Source organism: Squalius cephalus (genome assembly GCF_949319135.1).
Source record: "Squalius cephalus genome assembly, chromosome: 5".
In the NCBI taxonomy this organism is placed as follows: Eukaryota; Metazoa; Chordata; class Actinopteri; order Cypriniformes; family Leuciscidae; genus Squalius; species Squalius cephalus.
In genome coordinates, this window is record NC_137126.1 from 33218119 (window position 1) to 33238132 (window position 20014).

The window sequence follows — 20014 nt, forward strand, 5'->3', positions numbered from 1 at the left end:
TATTTGGACTACATTTAACCTTGGTGTTGTGCACTTACTTCAAAGACAAGGGTGGCATATGATGCGTATTTAATCCTTAAAATATTAGAATGTGCAATGTGGCGTGGACAGACAGATGAAGACTGACTCAACTGAAAATCTGTTGTAGCTCCATTATAACTGCACATGTATTGTTTTCAAACGTGTCACTTTCTATTTATCTTTTCTGTTTTATCTTCAGAGTCTCCCAGACCTATCTCCTGCTTATTTGGACTTAGACTCCAGGAGACAGTTAGATCTACAGGGCAGAGGTAGTCCATCACTCACTATTATCAGACTGTAAACAGCATGTGTTGAATAATTGAATGTTGTTTTGCTAACACAGCTACATGTAACCTAAAGATGGTTGTAGACATACTGTATAGTCCAGTGTTTTTATTGATCTGCTCTGGGTGTGTTTCTCCAGGGCTCTATACATGTGATGATTCCAGAATCAGGCCTACGGATCCTAAGCTTAGCCACTGGGGGGCACCACCTTCAGGACCCCCCATGGTACACCACTCCATTCTGCACCACCAAGCACCCCCAGCAGGAGAGTCAACGTATGACACTCTGAGTTTGGAGAGCTCCGACAGCGTGGAGACCAGCGTATCTACCGGCAACAACTCCGCCTGTTCACCTGAAAGGTGAGATGCAGTTGTCAAGGGAACCCTTCGTTCTGCCTCCATTCCCCTGACAACGGGTCACGCTGTCCAATTTCCCCATAAATGTTTTTTCATCCTCCTCCCAGAATAGTTCCTGGGTTGTTTCCATGACAACACATACGTCCATACAAAGAGACATGCTATTCTTCTCATCTTCAAAGTTTGGTCTTATCCCGAGGCAGAACAAGCACAGAATGTCATTTTAAAGTATGTGCTCCTTGGAGCCAGGGAAGCTTCAGGTGTTTAGTCAGATGTTGAAGTCATGAATAGACGTTCTCTTGATGTTGCCCTACTTTTCAGCATCGATAGTCTGGACAAGAATCTTTGACCTTGCATTCTTACATTTCGGTTAGATGTTTCAGCAGTTTTCATTTAAACTCCTACAGCCAACCTCACCCTCGATCAACCTTTTCCTTTGAAATGGTAAAAGAGGCCCACCAAAAAAGCATGTAGGTCCTCATTTAAAAGTGAAATAGAAAAAAAAAAAAAAAATCACATCCTCTTTAACCAAGCAAAAATAATGTACTTTTATTAACCAGTGGTGAAAACTTGGTTGTCTAGGACCTAGGCAAGATAAGACATGAACGAGAGTTTAAAAAAACATCATGAAGGTTTAGAAAATAAAAAGTCATATAAAAAGTCATATTACTCACAATAACTATACAACTTTTTAAAATATTCATTACCATTCAAAGGTTTTAGGTCAGGGTTTGAGGTTTTTTAACTAAAATTTTTATTCAGGAAGGATGCATTAAATTGACCAAAAATGAGAGTAAATACTCAAAATTTCTTAGAAAAAAATGTATTTCAAATTAATTCTGTAATGCCACAAAAATATTAAGCAGCACAGCTGTTTTCAACATTGATTATAATAATTTGCCATCACAGGAATAAATTACACTTTAGCTAAACTCGGCAGGAAAGTGGACCTTGAGGGCCAGAGTTGAGAATATTTAAATAGAAAAAAGCTATTTTAAGGTATAACCATATTTCACAAAATTACTTTTTTTACTGTATTTTTAATCAAATAAATGCAACCTTTGTGAGCTTAAAATACTTTTTTTAAAAACATTTTTAGTAGTATATAATGGCGTAAAATTATTAGTAAAATGTTTTAAATATTATTTTAAGAATAATTTAATAATAATAATAATTTGTCAGTAGACGTATTCCATCATTTTAATATAATATATTTTAATCTATTTTTATTGTTGTTGTTATTAAAGTATATGATATTTATTTAGAAATCAGTATAGTTTCATTTAAAGCAACTATGATCTGTCTAGAGTGAGCATTTGGGCCCAATGTTGTCTTCTGCCATTGGAAACACCACATAAACAGTAACTGTGTGTTTCTCTTTTAACAGCAATGGGCTGGCAGGACTGAGGCTGGAGGAGATGGAGAAGATGTTGAAGGAGGCCCAGCAGGAGAAAGCCAGACTGGTGGAGAGTCGAGTGAGTACCATTAAACTTTAATTGTCTGTGAAATATAATCCATCCCACAGCCTGTCTCTCATATAAAAGAGATCTTTTTCATGAATTTAAAAAGGAAGCCCCTGGTCCCTTTGGCATTACTGCATTAAAGATTGTTTCTTACCTAGAAAGAGGGATAGACATGAAAGGCTGGATCTTAACAAGCTCTCAGACAGTAATACTCACTCAAACAATCTCTTGCTGAATTATTTTTTCATGCATCCCCAGTCACTCCGCACCGTGTATTTTATGTATTTGTATGTATTTTTCCCTATTGCCTATTAAATCTTCTCGCAGTGGATTTGAAGCCCCTCTGTGTCTTAATCTTTCTGTCTGTCTTGTTTTCATCAGGAGAGAGAAGTCCAGGCACGAAAGCAGCTTCTGGAGGCCGAGAGAAGGAGGCGAGAGGAGGTAGAGAGGAGGCTGATGGATGAGACCGCGCACAGGCAGAGACTTGTGGAGGAAGAGGTCAAGATGAGAGAGAAACAGTGTTCTCAGGTCAGTGCATCTGGAGAATACCTAAATGAATTGGTCTCAGATCAGCAATAGATTTATAGAGTCTCCCACTCTTTTATTAGGCGGACATAAAATCATCACGTTTCCCAGTGAGATAAAAGGGACAATACTAAATAATAGAGCTGGTAAGTCCCGCCCATCCGTAAAACCCCACTGGACCTCTAGGTTGAAAAATCGTCAATGCAAGTGAATGGGAGAAAATCATTATTTTCTGGTCCCGTTTGAATTGTGCCATGAATGTGAACATATGTTGTCTGTGAATTTTTTATATAATTTTTCATGTTACGAGTTTGACAGTATATGGTATGATTCTTCGGCTAGCAGTTGTGGAAAAGACATAACGAGAAAGACTACATGTCGCCTATGTGACGTCACCCCATAAAGTTGACTTACCCGTGGTTTTCGCCAACCTCAACGATTTTGTCCTCTCCCTGAAAGAAGGCGATGAAGTGCACCAAAGACACAGCCATGTTTAGCGGGATCCGTGAGCTAGTGTCCGTGTGCGAGTGGTGGTGACGTTTCAAACGCGTCGAAAGCAGCGAAGAGTTGTAGTCCACAAAGTGCTCTCACACAAAGTCTAACCGTATCAAACTTCTACACGCTAAATTGTAGCATTCTTTACACGAAAAATTATATTAAAAATTCACAGACAACATATGTTCACATTCATGGCACAATTCAAACGGGACCAGAAAATAATTATTTTCTCCCATTCACTTGCATTGACGATTTTTCAACCTAGAGGTCCAGTGGGGTTAGCGGAAGGGGCGGGACTTACCAGCTCTATAAGGCTTTCATTAATAAGTCATGAATAATTATTAATAATAATCATAATGATTTATAGATCAAGAGACCATGTACATTCATATATATATATGTACATGTGAATGTAAATATAGGTCAGTGATGTGGCACATTTAAGTTATTCATAAATATAATTAAAACTAAGAAATTTCTTGAATACACCTCTTACATAAAGAGTGTAAAAAGCCATTGTGATTTTTAAAAAAATATTATTTAATTCAATGCTTTATTATTTCATTTATATTATTATTCAATACATTTTTAAAAATTAGTCTAGGGGTTCTGTCCAGCAATTGTAAAAAAAGATCATTAAAAGTCTTCTTAAAAGAAATCTTGGCTTGCTTGTATTTTTTTTTCTGTAATTTGTGTTCTGAAGATGAACGAAGGTCTTACGGCATGAGGGTGAGTAATTAATGACAGAATTTTTGGGTGAACTAACCCTTTAACTAATCATGTTTGGCATAATATAATGTGTATACATAAATATGTAACATCAGGTTAGCTATAAATCCGAGTTTGAAACACACGGATGTATACACAGTGGAGTAGCGCCTGCTCTCACTTTTACAGACAGTTTCAATGTCTGTGTACAACTCTGAACACAGCAGTGCGCTTCACCGGTGCCGCTCTGAGGTCAGTGAATGTTTGGATTTGCTCTTTAAAAGTCTTTATGAGGTCACTTGCTCAGCTTGACTGGGCCAGACGGGAGGCATGAATGCACAGAGAGCAGCTCCGCACAGCAGGTGGATGAGAGGAGACACGCAGACAGATGGTGAGAGGGAGACAGCAGAAAGAAGATAAGATGGGAGCAAGAGGAGGGGGTGTAAGGCAGAGGCAAGGAAGGGCAGGGCAGTAGGACAGCGATGTTTTAAACACAGAGATAAGTGACACAACCAAAACAATGGATTCAACCCGTGATCTGCACCACTGTGTGCATTATTCTGATACATTTTCCCTGCTTAAATACCGTGATCCCAATATCAAATTATAATGCTCTATTTCCATGAAATTTATTGTTGTTATGTGTACCTGAACAAGTACATTTTTATGGAAATATTTGAGACAGCAGCTAATCTGAGCTCTGCCCTCCTCAGGCTCGGCCAATGACGCGCTACCTACCTATTCGAAAAGAGGAGTTTGACCTGCGTTCTCATGTGGAGTCATCAGGCCACTGCGTGGACACATGTGCGTTTGTCATTGTTACAGAGAAAATGTGCAAGGGTCATCTTGTGAAGATGGGCGGCAAGATCAAATCCTGGAAAAAACGCTGGTTTGTCTTTGATCGGCTTAAAAGGACCTTCTCTTATTACGTAGGTAAGATAATTGTTGTATTTACGCCTGATTAAATGGTCAGCAAATTTGTTTTGTGTTTGTTTTTTGTTTTACAGTTTTTGTGATCAATTTTGGATTTTACTTTTTTAAATTCACAATACGGTTTATATAATTTTGAGACATTTTTTAAAAAGCATACTGTATATATTTATAAATCTCAATTTATTTCTTGACAAATTAATATAGAAATGGATTTAAGTGTAAAAGAGCACATACTTTTTCTGGTGTTGCTTAGTATGAGTCAAAATATATAAGGTGGAAAAAGAAGAAATATGAAAAAAAAATTTGACGGCACTTACAAAGTGGAAAGTTCTGGTGAAACGTTTTATCTCTGTTCGCTCAATTTCCGATCATCTTGTCTTTCTTTTAGATGTTCTCTCTCTCTCTCGCTTTGCTCGTATGTAGCCTTTTCACCCCCTCGCTCCCCATGTTAGTAGTGATGATGATGATGGTGGTGATGATGATGATGAAATAAACTGCAATACTTTCTCTAGCCCAGCGTTTGTGAGGGACGGGGGTGTAGATTTACCCCTGGCTCAGTTCTGAGTAACAATACTGCACTTAACTCTTCAAAAACATGAAACACAAAAACAATTTATCCCATTACTAAGCAGATTTGTGTAAGGAACAGAGACGAGCCAAAAAATAAAAACCTAAATAAATCAAATGAAACCTTTCAAAAAGGGAAAGTAGTCGATCTTAATCGTCAACAATGATGCGAGGGGGCTCACTGGAGGCTGACAAGCTTAAAACAGTGGTTTCTAACCATCTACGAGATTAGAATCGATCCGAAGAGAGATGTTAATTTGCGCTAAGTAGCGAAAAGGAAAGTCTGTCAGAGGAGCTGTTTGCAGTGGGTGGCAGACTGTGTTAAATTGAGACAGACAGTGCTTTTAGGTGAATCGCTCTGTGCGCTACAATTCATTTCTACTTTATGTGCTTGTGGAAAAGCACTTTTTATTCCAATATCTAAGTTATTTCTGACATTTAAAACAAATCACAACAGACACTTTGTATAATCAAAATGCAATCTCTTCTTAATGAATAATAAACCTGATCTGTAGAATAATTTCATTAAAAAAAATGATTTTCCTTCATTTTTTCCCTTTTGGTTTGTACTCAGATAAACACGAGACCAAACTGAAGGGTGTCATCTACTTCCAAGCCATAGAGGAGGTGTATTACGATCACCTGCGCAGCGCAACTAAGGTAATGAGTGAACTGATGCCGTGCTTTTTCAACACCTCCTGTTTACCATCAACAAATCAAGCTCCATACTGCTCACACTACAGCACCAACTTTGAGCACACAGTGAAAGTTTAAACAGACAGGCGTCTTTTCATAAAGAGAATTTCTTACAGCAGAAGGCAAAGAGATCAAAGGCGGTTTCATGTTCATGTACATTTCGTCATGCTTTCTTTTTTTCACTTCAGCGACATGCCTTTTTTCCCTGCCCTGCTGTTCTCCATCTTCTCACACTTTAATGCATACTGTGTCTTTTTTCTGTCCTTACAGAGTCCAAATCCTTCGCTAACCTTCTGCGTGAAGACTCACGATCGACTTTATTTCATGGTGGCACCGTCCCCAGAGGCCATGCGAATTTGGATGGACGTCATAGTAACGGGTGCCGAGGGCTACACGCAGTTTATGACCTGAGGGAGAGTGGATGCAATTCTGCCTGCAGTGATCTGAGATTTACCAGGACGTGTAACATATGCAGAATTGTGTCAAAAAACTTCAGCCAGCACTGACTGACTTCTTTGTCATCATGACTAGGGAAGAACTGAATTCAGGCTGGCCTGATGACGACGACATATTATTGTGCGACTAATGCTCAAAATTTATGTTACTAAAAAGAGAAGCTTTTATATATATATATATATATATATATATATATATATATGATAGAGAGAGAGAGAGAGAGAGAGAGAGAGAGAGAGAGAGAGAGAGAGAGAGAGAGAGAGAGAGATTCTAGTATTATTGTAATACAGAGACAGTTACAGAGCTTACAGTATTTTATGACATTTCAAATCAATCATATGCTCAGTACTTTTATTTAATATCTCTATAGTTTTATGGTGCCAAGTCTTCAGATGTATATACGTCGGTGTATTACCAACACTTATCTTTACTTTTAGTTATTTAGGCGCAGTTACATGATTACAGTGAGATTAAAATGAATAGCATTTGATTGCTTTCATAATATCTTTTTAGGTGGGGAGGCAGAATTCATCTTTTTAATTGCTTTAAAAGATATTTCATATGTTGTCTTTGTATAATATATAATTATATAACTTTTTTGCTGCAAAGATTCTTAAACAAATGGCTCAGGTGCTCAGACATGTAACTAAAAACTATATGCCTGCTGCCTGATTTGTAACTTTATTATACAAGATTATTTGGTGGGGGACCATTGCAGTAAACACTTTTGTTTTGAAGGTCTTGGTACGTTTGTACCAACAGGTTTTGTCTTGCCAAAGCTTCACCCGTGTTGATATGTGTACTCTGATTTGCACATCTTTTATTTCAGGGTTTTAAAAATGTATGGATGTGCCACTATGATTTATAATCAGATATATTGTGTATTGTGCTATTCAGATTATTGATATCCTCTTGGACATCTTCTAAGTCAATGAGAAAAACAGTGTGAACTTTTGATAATTCAGTGTTATAGCACTAACAATGTATTTCTAAAAATTAAAAAACTTTTTTTTTTTTGACATAAACAAGTATTATATACTCTAAGGCAAATAAAAGTCTAACAAACTATGTATTCTTGCTGTCACATACAGAGCAGGGCTAGTTGTCACACCTTTTACTCCAGTGAACATTTCTCAGGGTTGGTTCATTTAAAAAAAATAATTTTGTATAAACACGTACCTTAAAGTTTTGATTGCAAAATGTTTGGCCATTCCCACAAAAAAAAAAAGTGCAGTTCATTAAGGATGAAATTTAAACACCAAAACAATTGTTACATAACAAGTTTAAACTTTATTTTAAGGTGTCATTGTTACACTGTAATTATACATTTAAGTACTGAGTAATATTAAGTAACTACATGTACTTTAGTTAGTTGCAAGTAATAATGCATAATTTATACCTATTACTATATTAACTGCATGTAACAATGACACTGTAAAATAAAGTGTAACCCAAAACAATTAATGAAAACATGAACATGAAAAAAGCAAACGGTAGCATACAAAAAATAAAGAAAAACATTGTTTTGAACAACAAATATATATTGTAAAAATATAAAATTGTGCTTTGCTATGTACAGACGTTTACTTGAATGTATCCCAGTGTGTGTGTGTGTGTTTTCACTTAACAAAACAGCTGTGTATATATATATATATATATATATATATATATATATATATATATATATATATATATATATATATATATATATAAAGTTTTGAATAGAAAACTCTTCAACATTTTGTAATTGGACTTTTAACTCAAAACGTTATAGTTATTGAGTTTAACCATTATGACAACTTCCCTGTGTGATAACTAGCCCCAATCTCCCCTAAGAAATTATGTATATGAGGTTCACTGATAAAAATAACACTATAATCATACTGGTATAATAGACTTGATCCATGCATTTATAACTAAACGAGAAAAATATCTTATCAAAATATTTTCTATTAAAAGTGTTTATATCATTCACACGACACAAACCATTATGCTATAACCAGTGCTGTATTTGCCTAAAAGAAGAAAAAAAAAAAACCATAGCTGGCAAAACAAATGTATGCATCAGGGGGTCATGTACTGCAAGTAAAGTGAGGGTTCAGTAAAACGGACTATTCGCTGCAACCGCAGAACACACTTTTTAAGCCAGACATCAGTCATATACGTTAATGGACAGGGGAATTCCCAAGACAGTCCCTCAGACACAGTACAAACAATAAAGTTTATAAATGAAAAACAAACGTGTGTGTATTGGTTTTTACTTAGATTTTTTTTCTTCTTCTTTCAAAACACTTCCCATTGCATTTCTCAGGGAAAATGTCCGAGGAGAATAAAAAGTAGAGCGCTGGCGAAGCGGTCTGTTGTGTTTTCCAATGTGCTCGGTAGAGGGCGCAACTCGTCATGTCTCGTCGACTCGTTTTCATGTTCCAGATGCAAGGGCTGGATCTGCGTTCCCCTCTGTGTTCTGCTGAGGCCCCGGGGCCCTGAGCTTGTTTTGCTCTCTGCCTTGCACCCATTCATTACCATAACAGTTAAATGCAACTACAAATGTCATCAGCGTTATAATGATGCCATCTGTCTACACCAGCAGAGGCTCACCAATTAATTTATCACTTGATGCTAATTCATCTCACTTTAAAATTAAGCAACATAAAAGCAAAAGGAACGAACATAAAAAACGCAAAGAACGGGAGACAACAAATTTAAACAAGGACGTCGCTTTTGGTTCAAAAATGTAACGTGTAAACAACCTACAAAGACTAATTAAACCTAGCCTATAAGATCTTATGAGTTCAAAGAGCAGCAGAAGTCGTCTCCCATCAAAGCAAGAGGGGAAGGTTTGTGCCTTAAAATCACTAGGGACTGAGCTGACATGATCAACTGTTGAGCCGGTGCAGAAGATCAACTCGGAGACATTTGAGAGGAGCCACTTGGGAATCCAGAGCCCTCCACTTTGAAGCCGTGATCAACCGACCTAATCCAACCATGAGAACTAGCGAGCATCTTCACACAGGAGCTGCGCTCGCGCGCACTCATTCAGACACACTAGAGCTTTCAATGTTTACACATGTAAACTCACATAGCCTAAACGTAAATAATAACCATTCAAAAATGTAATTATACACAAGGGCGGGGGAAATTCCAACAAAATAACTCCTTGAGTTTGTCCTTGAGTGGCTCTTGTTTAGTTTGAGATGCGAGACGCACCCCGAACACAGCGGCGTCCCGCGGGAGGGAGGCGCGCGACAAATGCACTTTCTCAAAATCAAACAACTTTAACGCTGCCTCGCGCTCCCGAAGGAACAGTCAGTGAAATGACTGCGGTTAGTTCATGCCACGCAACATGGGTTATTAGACACATCTTTATCTTGCACGTTTGTTAGGCAAGCTATTCTAAATAGGTTATGTGTGGGGGAGGGGGTCGTCAAACCTCTTGAAACCTGTTGAAAGGATATCCCGATTCCCACGATACGGTGCTGTAGTGGGAAATGAAACAATAGCAATTTTGCTGAGATTACATGACTCCTATTGGGTCTAATAATTTTTTATTTATTTATTTATTTTAAAGTTACAGCAAGTAATCGAAACTTGAAACGATTTGATCGCTCGTGCAGGGGAATGAAGAAAAGAGACAACAATGAATACAGAAGGAGATGGTGATGAAATTGTGATGTAACTGTTACTAATGTGTGCTATACATGAACTTGGCATGATGCGTTTGCTCTCTCACCCACTCCTTATTCTCTGACAAACATGGGGGGGGGGGGGGGGGGGGGGGTAGAAGTGAATGAGAGAAATAAACAAACATAAAATCAAAGATTAGCTTTTAATAGTGTTTATCGATTTAGACAGCACTCTAAAACTGCCTCTCACGTTTGAATGAGCAAATTTTTTCACATATGGACAGTTGGATTTATGGAGGGGAACAGATTCACTCCAACCAGCGTTCTTAATCCTCAAAAAAGCTGTGATTAATTAACGCCACGGCCTGGACCTACATCTCTATTTGCAACATCAGCTATTTAAGATGGGGGAAAAAATCTCAATACAAACAAAAACTCAAAGTATGATGGCCCAACAGCACTGGGGCTGTCTGTGGCTGAGTTTCCCGCGTGTGTGTGTGTGTGTGTGTGTACTGCTGACTTTCTCTCACGCTTTGCGCAAACAGGGTGCCCCCACGGACCAATTAAGACACGGCGAGTTGGGAGAGTCAGCGCTTTCCTGGGAGAGATCCCACACTTCAACAACCATTATTATCTCAGTCTCTTCAACGTTACGACTGCGGTCACGAAGATTGCATCAGGCCTCACTTCTACAACTGCGAGGCTGAGCCGACTCACAAGAGGAATTACAGTATCACAGTACCTTCAGAAGCCCCTCTTTGATCCCGTCACTCTCTGACTGCTCCTCGATAAAGCAGGTGTCATCTCGGTTCATGCAGGGCTATTAGGTGTAAATAAAATCAATTTCTCCTCAGTCGAGGAAGACGTAACCTTTTGCTAAAGCTACGGCATATTCCTTCTGACAGTTTTACACTTTCCTCTGTCTGTTCAGGTTTCCCATGTTTTGGCAAGATGATTCGCGCTTTTCAATTATATTACATATCCTATCATCATAAACCACAAAGCTAACTTTCATAATATTTCTGACGACTCAACTTGTGTCATTTGTGGCGACTATGGACTGAAGGGCGCGTATTAATTATGACGGAAAACAGTAATTTCAATGAAAAAGGCTAGGCATAGACACTTGTTGCAGTTGTGTTTGTTAAAGTCTGAAGTTACTTTGCAGGGAATGTCGTTTTTACTCAACAGAGACAAAACTGAAAAACACGGGCCGAAAGGGGGAGCGAGAGCGCGCTCGTTGCAAATCCCATGGCAACAGCAACCAGAAAACATGTCTAAAATAGGGGGCAGTGTTCGCTATTACTATAGCAACAGGAAGACATAGCTCCTTCAATCAGCTTTAGGATTTGCTGAGGGGGGAAAACAAAGCTTGATTCTATGAAAACCCGTTATTAACGGGAATTAAGTGTGAGGGTAATTTGTCTCGTCTCACTGTGGCCGCGTATGACTTGAATGAAGCTCAGCATAATGTGCCGCCGGTCCTTCTGAAGTTGAAACTGAATGATCAAAATATGGCAAACAATGAATGAAACTTTCCTTCTCCCGCTAGATAGGGTTTGAGTTTTGCTCGATCGCAGAATTTAACTTGCGCTTTTCCCAATTGCAGTTATGGAAATGCTGATGCTGAAGTGGAAATCGTGACGTTAAAAACGCACCTGTTACACACACTACATTAGAATGTAAATAGTGTTCATTTAAACTATAATGGATGTTTTTAAATCTCTTCAGAGTAACTACGATGTCAGTTAATTAAGGGAACATGTAAACACGTAAGCTATCAGCTTTATAAATACATACAATAATAATAAACCTGAAATATCGAAGCCTATTTGCGCTAACGTTAATTGTCCACACACCAAGTCAGTCAACATGTAGATTACAAAATTTAATCACCCTACAGTTGAAATGAAAATAAAAATCGTAAATTTACAGAACTTAGTAGGCTACAACTCAACCGAACCGCTAAATACAGCGTTAGTCAAGTGGGAACCGTCCAAAACGCGTATCAGCAAATGCCACAACAAATGTTACAATGTTTTGTCAGTAAAGTTCCGTAAACTGCCCTTCCGCGACATGAAAGTTTAACCACTTTCAGAATTTGCTCTCGGGATGTTTACGTGAAACATGTGCACGGAGAGTGGAAAACCGAAGACCACTGGGAAGCAACGTCTCTCTAGCGGCAGCCAATAAGGGAAGACAACAGTTCCTCTCCAGCCAATCGCAGCACGACAGGATCAGTCCGTCCAGCGAATCTGCTTGCAGCTTGAAGCGCTGATGCAACTAAGCTGCAACAACAGCCACGTATCTCCTGGGTAGCAGAAAGTGTTCTTCCTCGCTAGAAGAAATCAAGTAGTCCCCGTGAAACAATACATATTTGAACGGCAGTGTATGCTATGCGTGGTATGATATGAATTTTTCATGCATAACCAGATACTGCAACTGTATGATAATCATCCAAACTCCAGTGAACAGCCGCTTTCATCACACATTCTTCTCTCAGAGCTTTAAAACCGTAGTATGTTCAAGTTGAGGACAGGCCAACGGGATTTTGTGTTTTCTCGGAAGTTGTTGAGAAAGTGAGTCCTAAATCTTGTGGGCGTTTTCACCAGCCCGAAGTGTGAAATTTATCTCGACCAATACATCCATAGGGCGGAGGAATCTATAGCACTGGGGGCTGACCGACCGCGTGACGCAGCTGGTTGCTAGGTGTGGGTGACCTGATGCATTGACTCAATTAGCCGATTCTCAGTCATCAACTCCATCACAACAAAGCAAGACCAACAGCACTTCAGTCCTAGACACTCCGGAGGAGACATGGCTTTTTAATTTAGTAAAGTCTTCGATCCTAAAGAAACGCCGTGCTTTGCACTTGCAACGCACCCCAAACCCACAACATTTAAGCAAGAATGGAGTAAGTACAACTTATTACTTTACTGCTTTTTGTCTGACATTTGTTGTTTTGTCTCTTGGCTTGCACTTTTTGGGTGTATTGCTTTTGTTTAACTGTTGTTAAACATGTTGTCACACTTGTAACAGCGCTTCAGGCGATGTTTTATGCACATTGCTGTCTTATTAGAAAAGTTTCAGAAACTCGCTTTAGCTCTTTTAATCGTTGCTACACTGGTTTGCAACTTTAGGAATGATCACACTATTATCATTTTGACCTATTTAATTAGCATGTTCACATGCTGAATTTATTTTGAGACACAATCCATTATTTTATGCACTTTGAAGTGATACTTGTTTGTTGAGCATCTTGTCTGTGGGTTTTATAGAGTGATTATTAATATTATACAGGTACATTACCTGATTTTTTAAACAATAGTTCTCAGGGCTACACAGGTTCCCTGTCATTATGTCTTAGCAAAAGTTGTTCTTTTGTCCATTTGCGTCATCCATATCTGCCACATTATTGTATAGTTTCATGTTGCATGCAGCGGATGTTGTTTTGCTTTTCTTGGAAATTGCCTTTGAGAAAAAGAATGAGTCGTTTTCAAAGCTTTCACGAAGATTTGCTGTCTTTGGCTTCGCATTACGTCATAGATTGTAACCCACGTGCTGGCCAAGTTCAGACATCCAGTTCAGAGGAGTGTGCATCGTATGCGTCTGCCATACTGCTAGAAAGAATTAGTTTTTTAAATACTTGATTGCAAAAGAAAGGGCTTTGTCTCTGCTGTTTGCCATTGCATTCAGAGTTGTCTCTAATGATTCTGTCCGCATAAAATGCTGTCCTGTGTCTGACCTTAGACTGTAAACAAACTGGACTTCAGTGTAGGTGCAAAGGTTATTGGGGCGTTTGGAGGTAACGTTACTACCTTAAGTTGCATCACACAAACAAAAGATGGTGCCGATACCTTGTAGAAATAAGCACTACATATATATATATAAAATTAAAAAAATAAACGTTTTAAAAGTTCTTGATATTGTGATTTGTTATTGGCATGATCCAAAATATGATCTGAAGAAGTTTTACATTTGTGTGTGTGTTGTATATTTAGGCTGCTAATAAATTTCCCACAAGTAGAGCATTCGCCTGCTTCTCTAGGATCTCAGTAGAGCTCCCCTAAGTGAGCACAAGGGACTTTGATGGATGGAAGAGTGGTAGTTTTCTAAATTGGTCCCTCGCTAATCACCAGTGTGTCTTAGCTGATGCTTTATGAATATTGGGGGGTTATGGTTATTTTACTCAATGTGCACTGTATCTCTCATTGTTATCAACCTAGAAATATGAATTCATGGTCAGTTGGAGATATTTTAAGATATTTTAGAAGAGGCAGGATAAGTTTAGAATGGAAAGTCCCACCAACTAGGACATAATGATTTTTTTTTTCTCCTCCATCCTACTTTAGCAAAGAATCATGTTGGGTGATAGTGTCTTCTCAATACCAGATAGACCGAAACCTCCATAGACAATGCGTTTTAACACGCTGTCCCTCATCAAATTTTCCCTTTTTTTTAGGTTTCATAATGCTCACCCAGCCCTGTTTTCTGTGGCTCAACTCTCAAACTTCACTATCGTGCACTGTAAGCTCGGACATTTGAATCGTAGGATCAACGGACAGGATGATGACAATGTCAGCACCTATTTGGAAGACTCTACTCGTCTGCCCGGCAGACCCCCTCACTCTCTCTCACCCACAGGCTAACCACAGCCAATCGGAGGGGCGCAGAGGGGAGGGGCCAGAGGAGAAACAGCACTTAATTGGTGAGTTGCAGTGAATACAGTTTTTTATTTTTCCCAGTTTCAGGTGGGCACCGCACTGCAGCACATTTCGTTCTCCTTGAACAGTGAGTAAAACTACCAACGTGGATCTATTTTATATTATTTGTAGATGACGTGCTAGTTTAATGCTGCCTTTCACATTTTGGATTTAGTAAGCGCATTGACATGTAATTAGATTTTTTTTTTTAACGGGTTGTTAAAATACTACCGGTATAGTTGTTTATTTGGTTGAAATAATTGTGCTACATTGGATCTCTAGGCCAATGATTAACATGTTGAACTCTGTTTTCCCCATAGGTGATGGTCTTAGTGACTGGATGACGGAAGAAGTAGATTTCTCCTCTTACCTCCCAACCCCTCACTCCTCTCCCTCCCCCAATGCATCCCTTCCCCCCTCGCCCCTCCAGCATGACATCCAGGTGCCCTCAGATTTGGAGGTCATGACCTCTCTGCTGCAAGAGGAGCTTGCTCAGCTGGAGGATTACTTCCTGTCTGACCCACTCCCAGAAAAAGCCTCCAAACTGGGCAAATGCGACAAGGGTCCAACGGCAGTTGGTCCACCGTCGTATTACCAGTTGCCCTACGCATCATATTCTACTTCCAACCAATCCGAATCCAGCCCTCTACTTGTTACCCTGGCAACTGGGGAACTTGACTTGCTGAGCTTTTGTGGGGGTCCCATTGGCCGTACCAAGATTCCTAGACATGCCCCTTACAGTTGCAGCCGCCCCAACAGCAACGTCTGCAGCCGCAAGAGAGTTCCCGATGGGGTGAGGGTGGGTGACAGTTACGAGAGTAGCATCTGGAGTTCCAAAGGAAATTCCTCAGGTAACTCAGCTGTTGCGCCTGGTGGGAGCTACAGCTGTGCTGAAGATGAACGGGTGGTAGGCAAAGGCTACTGCCTAGGCAGTGCAGTGGAGATCAGGAGGTGCGCCATTTTACCCAAAGAAGAGAAGAACTGCCGCTACACGGAAGAGGCCGGCAGTGCGAGCAAGGCCGGCGGCGGCGGGTACAACTTTAGCGGACCCGTTCAAATTCCCCACAAGAAAGACGAAATGATGATGTATGGTGTCAGAGAAGTCCATTTAAGCGGCATAGGAGGAAGCGCAGAGATGGAGTTGATGGGCGAAGTGAAGAATGGTGCTAGCGACGAGAAGGCCAACATCCCCTGGAAGTCTGAACCCAATGAAAGCTCTTTCCTCCAAAGCACATCCCAAGAAGAGGCCTACCACAGCTTTCTTGGGGCCATCAATGACCCAGTAAAGGCGGAGAGCGTAGAGATTCACCGGCAACATAACTTCCACTGCAGCTTTCTCGAAGCCCAAGGCCCCGACTGCCTGAGCGGTGACCGCCACGGACCTGAAATGGTGTCCCCGTGTGCCAGAGGAGTCTGTGTCCTGAAAGACGACCCCTGCATTGTGAAATCAGACCTTGAGGAGCCACTAATTGAAGGGAACCACGGTCAACGCAAACAGAAGAAGAGAGACCAGAACAAGACTGCAGCTCACAGGTATAGTATTTTGAGTCGTAATGATGTTAAATGTATTCTACATGAGCGAATATAGAAAAGTTGGTGGCTTACTTAGTTGTGAAAGTACAAAAGCCTTAACAGAGAATTGTATTATGCTTCAGACTACAATGCCTGTGAGCATTACAATGTAGCTGCTTGTGGGATTTAAAAACGACCACAATTATGTAAGTAAACAGGAACGGTTTGACAATTTCTGACTTTCCTCTGTATTAATTGTTTTGAACAGGTATCGTCAAAGGAAGCGAGCGGAGTTGGACACGTTGGAGGAACAGCTTCATGGTCTGGAGGGGAGAAACCGTGAGCTACGGGACAAAGCAGAATCGGTGGAACGGGAGATCCAGTACGTGAAAGACCTCCTGATTGAGGTGTACAAGGCCCGCAGCCAACGCCTCAAACAGGAAACCAGCGCCTGACCAAAAGCTCGACCACCTGACGATGGTCCTGCAAGTAGAATTGTAAGCAGTCTGATAGGCAATGGAGATTTGAGTTGGAATGTTTTCTGACTGAATGTTTTTAGGATGTGGTGGAGGTTGTACTATTGCACGTTACTCAATCATTTCATTTTCGTTACAAACTGACAAAGTCCATCAACAGCTGCAGCACAGACATCCACTTTCTCAGAAATAACTCCAAATCAGTTAATATGCACTGTGATTATGTCTTTGACTGTAACGACAGCCGTTTTTTCTTTTCTCTTGCTTCTCTCAAGAGTGGCTAGACGACTCGTCCTCTCGGTTTCATGAATGAGCTTTAACAACAGAGCATTTACGATTGACAGAAATAAACACCGAATAAGGCAAGATAGACTTGAACGCATCTTCATTTATTTAGAAAAGGCTGTAAGGTAATATCACAAGTTCTGCATATGACCTGCATTGATCTTAATTTATACAGAGTTTTTTTGTTTGATTTTTTTTTTTTTTGTAAAATGTATTTATTAGCAGTTTCAACATTTATGGTACTAATACTAATGATGTAGCCTACAATTAGTACAACATTGGTACTTCCTTTTTTTTCCTTCCGTATATTAAATAAGGAATAAGCACTGATATTAAAAGCAATCTGTTTCTTATATATTGAGTTTCAGGGGAAGCACTTCTCAAAATGAATTTCCCTCAGGAATAAAGAACCTGAAGATGTGTTTTTGAATTCCCAATTTTAGATTAGTCCTGCAGCTCAGGTATATACGATTTATGTCCAAAGTCATGGAGGTATGTCAGTTTGTAACTGCTGAAGATATGGCACTGCCTAATAATGTTATGTGTGTTGATTTCTTGTATTTCGAATCTTGCATGCAGAAGATTTCATGGCTCTTTACAAAAAATGTTTGTTTTTCTTTCATCTGAATGACATGTTACTGCAAAAGTCTTTCTTGCTTAAGAAGCCCAATTTTATATTCTCTTGGCTAACACATTTCATTAGAGATGAATGAGTTGCATTTGATTCACAAACTACTGTTTGGCCCAATGTCTCTGCTGTTATTGCGACTACAATCAGGGTTTGTGATTTTATATAGCTTGTTTGCTCTAATGTACAAGTGTGTGTTGGGGGACAGAAAGTACAATCTTTGTAGTGATACAGCTTTTTTTTTTAATAATCACTGAAATGATTGTGGTGGCTTTAGAATTGCAGACTTCCCAGCGTCTTAGCAATATTTCATCAACAATGTAAATGACTCAAGTAATGAATTTTTTGCATTTGCGATCATGCACAATCCTTGACAAATGTTATGATTTTCATGTTTACAATTTAGTCAATTTCAGGAGTTTATTCTGGTAAACCTGTCTAGTGACTCTGATTTTCTACTTGCTCAAATAGGAGACATGCATTTATCACAATTACAACAATAACAAAGAAATCAACTGCAAATCAGGCTTTGATTAGTTACTCTTTATTCTTCCTATTTATTCCTTTGAGGGCATTTTTACCGAAGTGTCGTGTGTGTACCTTAATACTACATAGCAATATTACAAATATCGTTTAATTCCTCTAATTAAGCAACCTAGATACTGAGAGAGCATAGCATATCGAAATATGCTTTCCTTGGCGGTATACAATCATGTTTATGAAATATAGCTAATAATGCGCTGTGTTATACGGTCATTTTGTGAAGTTGAGATTTTTTTTTTACAACCCAAAATTAAGGCACAAGATTTCCAAGAGTTTACACCAGCTATAATACTAAGACTAGTCATTTTTGTACCAGGCATTTCGATGTATCGTCTCCGATTAATTCTTGTGTTTCCTGTTATTCCATTGAATTCAAATAAAGTGATTTATGTCAGCAACTTTGCATGTTGGCGATGATGGCTTCATACGAGATTTCTAGGGCTTAATATGTAGACCTTGCGTTTAACGGATAAACTGAGTTTATCCCTTGTTTGGCCGGAAATTTGTTTACAGCTCTGCAAGCCAAATGGAGCAGAGCTATTCCCATATCCTCACTAATGCACGATGTGGAGGAAAAAGAAACTCAAATGACATAAAAAAAAAAAAAAAAAAAAAACCCTCATAGACAGTGTCAGTTACGTGTGTGTGTGTGTGTGTGTGTGTGTGTGAGAGAGAGTGAGAGAGGGAAGGATTAAAAAGAATAGCCTAGTACAATTCTAATAGCAACGTAGGATGTCTAAAATATATAGGCTACTTTTTTTTTATTTTTATTATTAACCACTCTGCTTTTGTATCCCGAAAGTCCTAAACATCCAGGTTTTTTCATTTAATAAGTATTGTTATAAAACCCCGACAGAACCAAATGTACAAAGAGAAGAAAATACGGGGGAAATCATATTTTTTCGTCCCGTCAAAAGTCTTATTTCAGTGTAGCGCATTTCATTCATATTTTTGTAGGCTAATATCCGTTTTAACGGGTACGGTTCACAGGCAATTTATCGTTTCTGAACACCGATCAGTCTTGTTTATTGTTCAATATCTCTCCAAATAAAATACTGTTGAACCCAACAGTATTTGAATTTAGTCTTCATGTTTGTTGTTTTCACACTGAGGCGGTAACATTTGATCACCATCCGATAGCTATAGCCTACAAAATGAAAGTAGCCTAAACATTAAATATGTGCACGAGTGTTGGAAAAAAATAGTGAGTGTCATTTTTAGAGCATTTAAATAATCACACAATATAAAAAATAGCCTAATTAAATTTATTCACACTACAATCCCGGTTCCATTTTCATTTGAAAATATACTACGCATTGTAACAAGGCTATCTCAAGTTTTTTAAGTGTTCTTATATCGTTTTATTAATAATCAAAACAAATCTGCCCGCTATTTAATATTTTACTCTCGTGCTCGTTTAGTCTGTCTCACGCGTCAAACAGCCTGATGTTTCACTGGTAAGTTACTTTTGTATGGTCAGGATACTGGAAATGACTGGAATTCAGATTTTTTTATAATTCAGAAAAAATCATTCTTACTAAAAAACAACGTTAATTAAAAGTTTTTTTTTTATTTTTTTTACGAGTCAGGCTTTTCTTGTGGCAAACACGTATGAAGAGTTTCAAGTCGTCTCAGATAAATCTCCGGTAAAATAGCCATCTTAAAAACAAAACAAATTTTGACATTATGAGACGATTTAGCCTATCCAGTGAAGACCAAAAAAAAAAAAAAAAAAC

General features: G+C 38.9%; 2 protein-coding genes across 17 annotated transcripts in view; both read left to right on the plus strand.

The window, feature by feature from the left end:
• The window catches only part of phldb1a (pleckstrin homology-like domain, family B, member 1a), a 46387-nt gene extending 38718 nt beyond the window's left edge, over positions 1-7669 (plus strand). For 12 of the 16 annotated variants that reach the window (XM_079871240.1, XM_079871241.1, XM_079871230.1 and 9 more), the window contains 7 exons: positions 221-290; positions 446-665; positions 2047-2137; positions 2507-2653; positions 4570-4789; positions 5931-6016; positions 6323-7669. In XM_079871240.1, coding sequence (XP_079727366.1) covers positions 221-290; positions 446-665; positions 2047-2137; positions 2507-2653; positions 4570-4789; positions 5931-6016; positions 6323-6463 — 975 coding nt within the window. In that variant the 3' untranslated portion in view covers positions 6464-7669. The remainder of the gene's footprint in view (positions 1-220; positions 291-445; positions 666-2046; positions 2138-2506; positions 2654-4569; positions 4790-5930; positions 6017-6322) is intronic. The other 4 variants (XM_079871236.1, XM_079871238.1, XM_079871231.1 and 1 more) reach the window with 1 other exon arrangement.
• A 4732-nt stretch (positions 7670-12401) lies between these two features.
• On the plus strand, positions 12402-18870 carry atf5a (activating transcription factor 5a). Its single transcript, XM_079871398.1, has 4 exons — positions 12402-13045; positions 14594-14839; positions 15155-16367; positions 16615-18870. The coding sequence occupies exons 2-4, from the start codon at positions 14698-14700 to the stop codon at positions 16799-16801; spliced, it is 1542 nt and encodes a 513-aa protein (XP_079727524.1). The 5' UTR covers positions 12402-13045; positions 14594-14697; the 3' UTR covers positions 16802-18870.
• The last annotated feature ends 1144 nt before the right edge of the window (positions 18871-20014 follow it).